Source organism: Chrysochloris asiatica, unplaced genomic scaffold, assembly GCF_000296735.1.
Source record: "Chrysochloris asiatica unplaced genomic scaffold, ChrAsi1.0 scaffold00101, whole genome shotgun sequence".
Classification (NCBI taxonomy): domain Eukaryota; kingdom Metazoa; phylum Chordata; class Mammalia; order Afrosoricida; family Chrysochloridae; genus Chrysochloris; species Chrysochloris asiatica.
In genome coordinates, this window is record NW_006408619.1 from 9,315,390 (window position 1) to 9,323,576 (window position 8,187).

The window sequence follows — 8,187 nt, forward strand, 5'->3', positions numbered from 1 at the left end:
TCTGATCTCTTGACTGCTGCTTCCGTGAATGTTGATAGTTGATCCAAGAAGAATGAAGTCCTTGACAACTTCAATCTCTTCTCCATTGATAAGAATGTTGTTTATTCATCCATTGGTGAGGATTTTTGTTTTTTTGACATTGAGATGCAATTCATACCTCTTAAGAAAGTAAAAAAAGAATCCAAAGATGGGAAAACTTGCAAAACACACATGTAAGAGAAGACTGGTACTTCCAGTCTGAGGATAAGTGAACAAGTATTGGTCCTACAGTTCTAGTTCATACGTGCTCTACAGTTCTAGTTCGTATGTGCGCTGTAATTCTAGTTCATGTGTGCTCTTACAGCTCTAGTTCATATGCACTCTACAGTTCTAGTTCATACACTCTCTAAGTTCTAGTTCATATGTGCTCTACAGTTCTAGTTTGTATGTGCTCTCCAGTTCTAGTTCATATGTGCTCTACAGTTCTAGTTCATATGCACTCGAGTTGATTCCCAAAAACACATGTTTAAACATGTCTGAAGTTGGAGTGTATGCCTGCAAACAAGTTCTCTTGTAAGTCTTGTTAGAGTGTCTTGGGGAAAAAAAGATCCCATTAAAACATGGCTTCCAAGGTGATCTGTTGAGCCAGTCATATTTATGACAGAAATGTCAGCTCAGAAGATTATGGTAACGTTTTCTTTGAGATTTCTGAGCAGTAATCTTAATCTTTTCTCAAAAAACAACAGGGTGGTCATGGGGCTTATTAGGCAATTTTAAGAAAATTGAAAACTGACTTGCTGAAAACAAGGCCCGGAAAGTTGCTCCGAGGCATTTTTTCTATCACAACAATACACTTGCTCATTCTTCAAGGTGTAGTGAGGGCTGTCCTGTGAGAATTTCCCTGAGAAACCCGACCCCATCCACCCTATAGCCCTGATCTTGCCCCTTCAGAGTTCTTTTTATTCCCCAAACTCAGAGAACATTTCAAAGGAACACAGTCTGAGTCTCTCTAGGATGACAGCTGTCGTATTGATATGTAAATCCTGATCAAAGAAGGGTTAGAGAAGGAGGCGGAAGGGTTAGAGAGATAGAAACACCACCTTGAAACATATGTAGACCTAGTGGAGACTATGTTGAGAAACCATAACTTCACATTTTCATATTTTATGTTTAATATAAATTTCTATAGTTTTGTGGTAGTACTTTTTTTTATAAAGAACTATCAAAATGTCTTAAGATAACAGAGATACAAAGAGCCTTCAAAAAGTTTGTGGAGAATTCTGTATGTTATCTTTTCTTTCAGTTATTTCACAAACTTTGTGAAGCCCACTGTATAAGAGCTAAAATGGAAAAACTCTTAAGAAGAAATCATAGGGTTTAGAACCTTGTTTTCGGACATATATTCTTATGTCCCCAAAAGTGTGAGAAATCAGGTCTCAATATTGCAAAAATTTGTGCATCTTAAAAAAAGAAAAAAAAAAAGTGTGTGCGTTTAAGAACGTGAAAAGTCGACCAAGTGTATTTGGAAATCAGATATCAGCTAACAGCTTAAATACACAAAGAGCTCCTCCATTTCAACTGTGAGAAGACAACTCGCTTCAAAAGTAAGCAAAGGACTGGAGTAGACAGTTCTCCAAAGATGATAATACAAACAGCCAATAAGTACATGAAAGATGCTCAGTAGCTTAGTCATTGAAAACGCAAAAGAAAAAGACAAACTCTGCTGTTGAGTCGATTCTGACTCAGTTCCAGCCCTGTCAGGCCGAGTAGAGTTTCCGAGACTGTAAGTCTGTATGGGAGCAGACAGCCTCACATTTCTCCCTCAGAGCAGCTGGTTATTAGGTGTTACCATGTCAGTTCTTACACATAGAGATTCTGAATAGGATCTTCAAAAGTGTAAATCTTTATGGGAGCAGAAAGCCTCATGTGTCTCCTATGGAGTACCTGGTGGGTTTGACCTGCTGGTCTTGTGGTTGGTAGTCCATTGCTTATCCTACAGTGCTACTAATGCTCCTTTCATTAGGGAAATGCAAATGAGGTAGATACTACCTCACACCCACCAGGACAACTAGGGTTAGAAAGTATCAAGTGTTGGCAAGAATGTGGAGAAGTTGGAAGACTCCTGTTGTTGGTGGAAATGTAAAATGGTACAGCTGCTGTGGAAACCAGTGTGGTGGTTTCTTACATGTTGAAGCCATTACCATAAAAGATTTTGAGAGCAGGGACTAAAACACACGCTTGTACGCCAATGTTCATAGCAACATTGTTACAATAGTCAAAAGATAGAAACAAGCAAGTTCCATCAAAACATGAATGGGTAAATAAAATGACATATGAATACAATGGAGAAAATTATTCAGGCATAAAAAAAAAACAAAATTTTGATACACACTGTGACATGTGTGAACTTTAAAACATGCTAAGTTCAAGAAACCAGGAGACAGCAAATAACTGGTAAGGGTGTGAAGAGATTGGAACAACACTGTTGTTGTTAAGTGCCACTAAGTCAGTTCCGACTCATAGCAACCCTGTAGAGGGTTTCTGAGGAGCAGCTGGAAGGTTTGAACTGCTGACCTTGTGGTTTGCAGCCTAGCACCACACCAGGAATACAATACACTGCTGGTGGACCCCAGCGGGATGGATTGGCAAAGTGGCAGCATCAGTGGGCTCAAGCGTGGCAACAGTTGTGAGCGGTGTTTCGTTCTGTTGCATATAGGGTCGTTATATACAACTTAATGGCACCTAACAACAACAACACTGTGAAAAACATATGGTGCTGCCTCAAAAAGTGTGAAATAATACCATGTGACCCCACAGTCCCTTTACTTGCTGTATACCCTAGAGAGATAAGAACTGAGACTCAGATAGGTAAATGCACACCTGTGTTCATGGCAGCGTTAGTCACACTAGCAAAAAGATGGAGCAACTTTAAATGGCCATCAGTGGAAGAATGAATAAGCAAAATCTGGTGCCCACACAGTGCAGTACTGGGCAGCATTTAAGAGTAACCTGAATCTGTGAAACACCTCATCACGGGATCTGGAAGACATTGTGCCAGTCACAAAAGGACAACTGTTGTATGCAACTACTATGGTAAAAAGTCAAGAAAAAATTACACACTAAAAGAAGCCGCCTTTGATGGTCACCAGGGGTGGGAGAGGAAGAGAAGGTGAGTCACTAGCTAGATAGTAGACTTGTGTTAACTTGGATAAAGGGGAAGGTAATGAATAATAAGAGATTGACAACAACAACAACAAAAGAGGGAAATAGGAAAACCCAGGGAGGAGTACAAGAATTACAGACAACAGAGATAAATACTGTTTTATACATGAACCTGCAGGTGCAGTGCTCTATGGGTAGATGAGGGGCAGCCACACAGGCTGACCCAGTATGGGAGGGAGAGGGAAAGACGGAGCATACATACCCACAGGTAGCAGTTTGACAGAGGGTATTTGTACTTGGGGATTTACCTTTGCTGCGTGTCTACCCATGAATGTGGTGGTGCATACAGAGGGCAAAAGTATAAAAACTTTTTAGATAGAGCTAAACACCCTGAGAGAATGAGTCACTGGGCCTAGGAGCTTAGGACCATAGTCTTGGGGGACACAAAGGTCAATTGGCATAACACAGTCCACAGAGACAATGTTCTACATCTTACTTTGGTGAGTAGGAACCTGGGATCTTAAAAGCTCCTGAGTGGCCATCTAAGGTACAACTGCACTATTGGTCTCCCCTTGTATGGAGAAAGAAGAATGATGAAAACTGAAGATGCTTGGAAACAGTTGGTCCAATTGTGGTCTCCACAATCCTGAGACCAGAAGAACTAGATGGTGCCCAGCTGTCACTTACCAACTGCTCTGAAAGGGATCACATCAGAAGGTCCTGCGTAGAATGGAAGAAAATGTGGGATGAAACTCAAATTTAGCAAAATAAAACCAGGCTGACTTAACAGATGAGACTGCTGGAGCCTGAGACTGGCTTTCAGCTCTGGACCTGAACTCAGCCCTGTGTCTCTGTTTTCAGCTAAACAGTAGATAAGTAAATCTATTGTTCCAATTTGATAGTGACTTGGTATGTAGGCTTCCTGAGGAGTGGCTGGTGGGTTTGAACCTCCGACCTTGTAGTTAACAGTCCAACACTTACCCTACAGTGCCACTCTCGGAGCTCAGATAGGTCTGTGAGAACAGGAACACTAGTTACCACACACCTTAGAATAATCAAAAGTGCAGTGTTTACTCCAGGACAGTATGCCGAGAGCTAAGCAAGGAGGAGGAATGGAAACAGGAAACACAAGGAGGAAGAGGAATAAGTGGTGTTACATTGGGGGGATTATAATCTGAGATGAAACAAAATGTGTACGAATGGTTAGATGTAAAACCTGTGATCTGCTTTGTAAACCTTCCCCAATTCAATACAAAGTTGCAACAAAAAGCCATGCTAGGTGAAATCTGCCAGACACAAAGGACACGGATGATTCCATTTACTGAGGTAGCTAGAATAGACAAGAGAAGCCCTGGTGGTGCAGTGGGTAAGCAGCCAACTGCTAACCAAAAGGCTGCTTCAAACCCACCAACCACTCTGCGGGAGAAAGGTGGCAGTCTGCTTCAAACCCTATTGGGCAGTTCAACTTTGTCCTGTAGGGTCTCTAAGAGTTGGGATCAGCTCCCCGGCAATGTGGTTTTGGGATTTGGTTATGGTTTAGAATAGGCAAATGCATAGAGACAAAAACAGATTAGCAGTTACCCAGGGTTGCAGGGAAGGAAGAATGAGCAGTTAAAAATAATTGTACCTCAATGAACCTGACTTTAAAATAAAATCACTTTTCTCATCTTCAGGGTCTTGCTATGGCGATACACTTCAATTCCTACTTCAGTGGAAGAAACAGGGAAAAAAGAGAAGGGAAAGAGTATCTCCCTGCTGTGTTTGGAGGGCTTGCAGAAGATATTCGATGCCGTGCAGCAGTTCTACCAGCCCAAGATTCAGCAGTTCCTCAGGGCTCTGGGTGGGTACTTGGATAGAAGCTGAATTCCTCGGGATGTCTCCCCCTTTGCGAGATCTCTTCTTGGTTGTGTTTGGTAACCTACCAGAGGACGCTTGAGAAGCCTAACGTTGCGAAGCAGTGACATCTAGTGGATTTGGAATCAGTCCTTAATGGATTACATTTCAATACAAATAATGACTGGAAAACGGAATCTGATATCAAGAAATTGCAGAATTTTATAAATTCAGTTCTTGGTTTTCTAAAATGTTTAGCTATTAAAAGACCAAAAAGTCCATTAAAAAGTGTTTTTTCCTTTCCTAGATGTCACAGATAATGAGGAAGAAGAGGCAGAAGTTAGTGTCACTCAGAGAGCAGCGTTCCAGATCCGGCAGTTCCAGGTGAGACACCTTGGGAAGCGGTTGTCCTTGCCTTGAGGTTCCTTGCAAAGCAACTGTCTACAGGGGCTGCTGGGAGACGGGGCGGACACTGAGCAAGAAGGATGCCAGTCTTTTCTGGGTCATCACCCAAGCAACAGGACATAGTTCTTAGAATAGAAAAGAATGTGCTTCAAAGGATCTATGTGAGGATTTGTGTTAAGACACCTTAACCTGCAGAGCTCATTGCTGCCAAGATCACAGACTTAACACACAGAATTGACACAGGAGAGGGTCAGGAGTTTAGGGGTTTGTCTTTCTTTTGGAGTCCATGGGATAATTGGATTTTGTCTGTCATATTGCTTCAAAGACAACAGTGAAGTCTATCAGTTTTTAATAATAGTTGACAAAATAGAAGTGTCTTCTATCAAAGAGAATTTCTTTATTTAACAAATAATTTTGTAGTTCCTACTACATGCCAGGGACTCTGTTGTGGGTGCCAGAGATTTAGTGGGGGACAAAGGAACCAAATTTCCCACCCTTCTGGAGCTTTTTTACTTTGTAGGGGAGTGAGAGAGTCAAATAATACAATGTGTAGTATTTCTTTGGTGAGAAGAGGAACGTTGTTGGTGTTAGTTAGTGTTGAGTCGGGTCCGACTCATAGCAACCCTGTATAGTTTTTGAGGAGCAGTTGATGGGTTTGAACGGCCGACCTTGAAGTCTGAGAAGAGGAATAAAGAAAAGTACATCCGGGAAGACGTGTAGAGAATGCTGGAGTGCTGGGGGTGGTTTAAACCTGAGATCAGTTGGAGGACTCCAGGGAGCTGTGAGCCACCAAAATCTGGATGCACAGTTCCTTCCGGATGTGTATGTGTTGAAGGAGGTTGGAGGCCTGAGAGTCCATAGTTGTTTTCAAGAGAATTCTCAGGGATTTCTGGTCCAAAAGAGGTTTAAGAAATTACTGCTCAATCCAGATTTGTTTTTAGGTTTTATCCTTTTCTAGCTTTGGCAGCTTTGAGTTCGTTCTGTCCTGATGTAGGAGTCTCTTCCTCCTGATAGGAAACACTCTTGTTTTCTCAGAGGTCCTTGTTGAATTTACTGAGCAGCCAAGAGGAAGACTTCAACAGCAAAGAAGCCATCCTCCTCATCAGTGTTCTCTCCAACTTGTCCCGACTACTGGAGCCTTCCTCCCCTCAGGTACTGGTGCCACTCAGCCAACCCCACATGCCAGCTAGCATCCTTCAGAAAGCAAAGGCAATTGTATCTTAAAAGTATTTGTCTAAATATCTTCTTCTTCTTCTTTTTTTTAATGTTTTATTGTGAATTGTGTGATAGTCTACATGGGAGAACATTAGCTTTACATTCATTCCATCATCTATCATTTCATTGGCATAGTTACCATCCCGTCCATGCATCCTCACCCAACCAAAGGGTGTACCCTGTAAGCCTGCATCCCCCACTCCCCCCAGTCCTTGGCCCCTTTCCATCTCCTGATCCCGAGTCCCCAACCACACCATCTCTTGACGTTGTCTTCTCTGCCTCCATCTCAGGCCTCACCGCTTCTCTGGGTAGGATCCCACTCTCCGCTTTTCTCCATCGATGGTCCTAGGGTCCTCCGCTCCTAGACTGAAAAGTTAATCACTCCCCTCCTTGCTACAAAATGTCCTCCTTTAGATTTCCGACCCTCACAATCAGTCCTGATAATAATTATTCATCATTGCATCACAAGAGACCCATCTGTATTTCATTTCATCAGCCCTTCCTGGACAGGCTGGACACTATTCACTGGAGACTCTATCTTCCTCCACACCTTTGGATCTAGGTTCCCTCTTGAAAGCTTGTAAGCCAGTCACTTCTTACTTTTGTATCCCTCCCCCCATTTTGGGTAGCCAATGTCCAAGTTGCCCATCCCTGTCAACCCTTTGTGTGGTAAGGGTAAATGTCTTCTTTAAGTGTAGTTTATTTAAAATCATATGTTTGATTATCCTCTTGAGTTAGTAAGATCTGTAAGAGGTGTTCTTTCCTACATAGTGTTTCTACCATGTCAGACTTACATGCAGCAATTATGGGCTAAGACTCTCCTGTTTCTGTGTGGTCTCGGGTACGCAGTAAACACTCCAGGAGAAGTCGTAAGTTCATCTCTGCTGCCTTCAACCTTGGTAATCTGTCTTCTTCCCCACATGGTTCCGTCCTTTAGTAAGGGCAAAGTGTAGAATGTTAATGATGAAGGTAGCAGCTAACACATTCAGCAGTTGGCTCTCTCAGCAAGGTTACCTGGTACTAAGATTGGAGAGGGAGGGTAGGGATTCAGTAAAGAATGCCAAAACCCTGCCAGGGTAGATGTGTGTAGGTGTGCACACATTTATGTAGCGTGGGCACCCTCATGAATGTTCACACACTGCACACACGGAAGAATAGAGAAGGGAGACTTTGTGCGGGTTTGTCCCGTTTAATAGTCAATGTCCTCCGGACTTGTGAGGAAGATCCAAAGTGAGCTGGCCTTCAGAAGACTATACGAGAGTGTTGTGGTGCAGAAGTGCTGGGAGATACACTTGATTGTCCTATTGTCTGAGTTCCAACTTGCCCAGAGAAATGCCCTTTGTTACTCATCTCATGCCATCTACAAACAACCCAGCCCCACTTGCTGTCAGCTTCATCCTTTTATACTGCTAATTTTGCTTCAAGGAGCAAAGAATTTGGAACAAAACACAGGAACAGCACAAGAGAATCGGGGCAGGGGAATTATTGGGGAGAAAGAAATGGGTTTTGAAAGGCTAACACTAGAAAAACCTGTCATTTACTTTTAAGCCCTCTGCCCTATAATTTCATATTGTTGTTGTTGTTAAGTGCCGT

General features: G+C 42.6%; 1 protein-coding gene across 1 annotated transcript in view; it reads left to right on the plus strand.

Moving 5' to 3' along the window:
- The window catches only part of FANCI (Fanconi anemia, complementation group I), a 112,420-nt gene that overhangs the window by 76,595 nt on the left and 27,638 nt on the right, over positions 1 to 8,187 (plus strand). Inside the window, 3 exon segments of the mRNA XM_006867126.1 lie at positions 4,815 to 4,981; positions 5,282 to 5,358; positions 6,415 to 6,531. Coding sequence (XP_006867188.1) covers positions 4,815 to 4,981; positions 5,282 to 5,358; positions 6,415 to 6,531 — 361 coding nt within the window.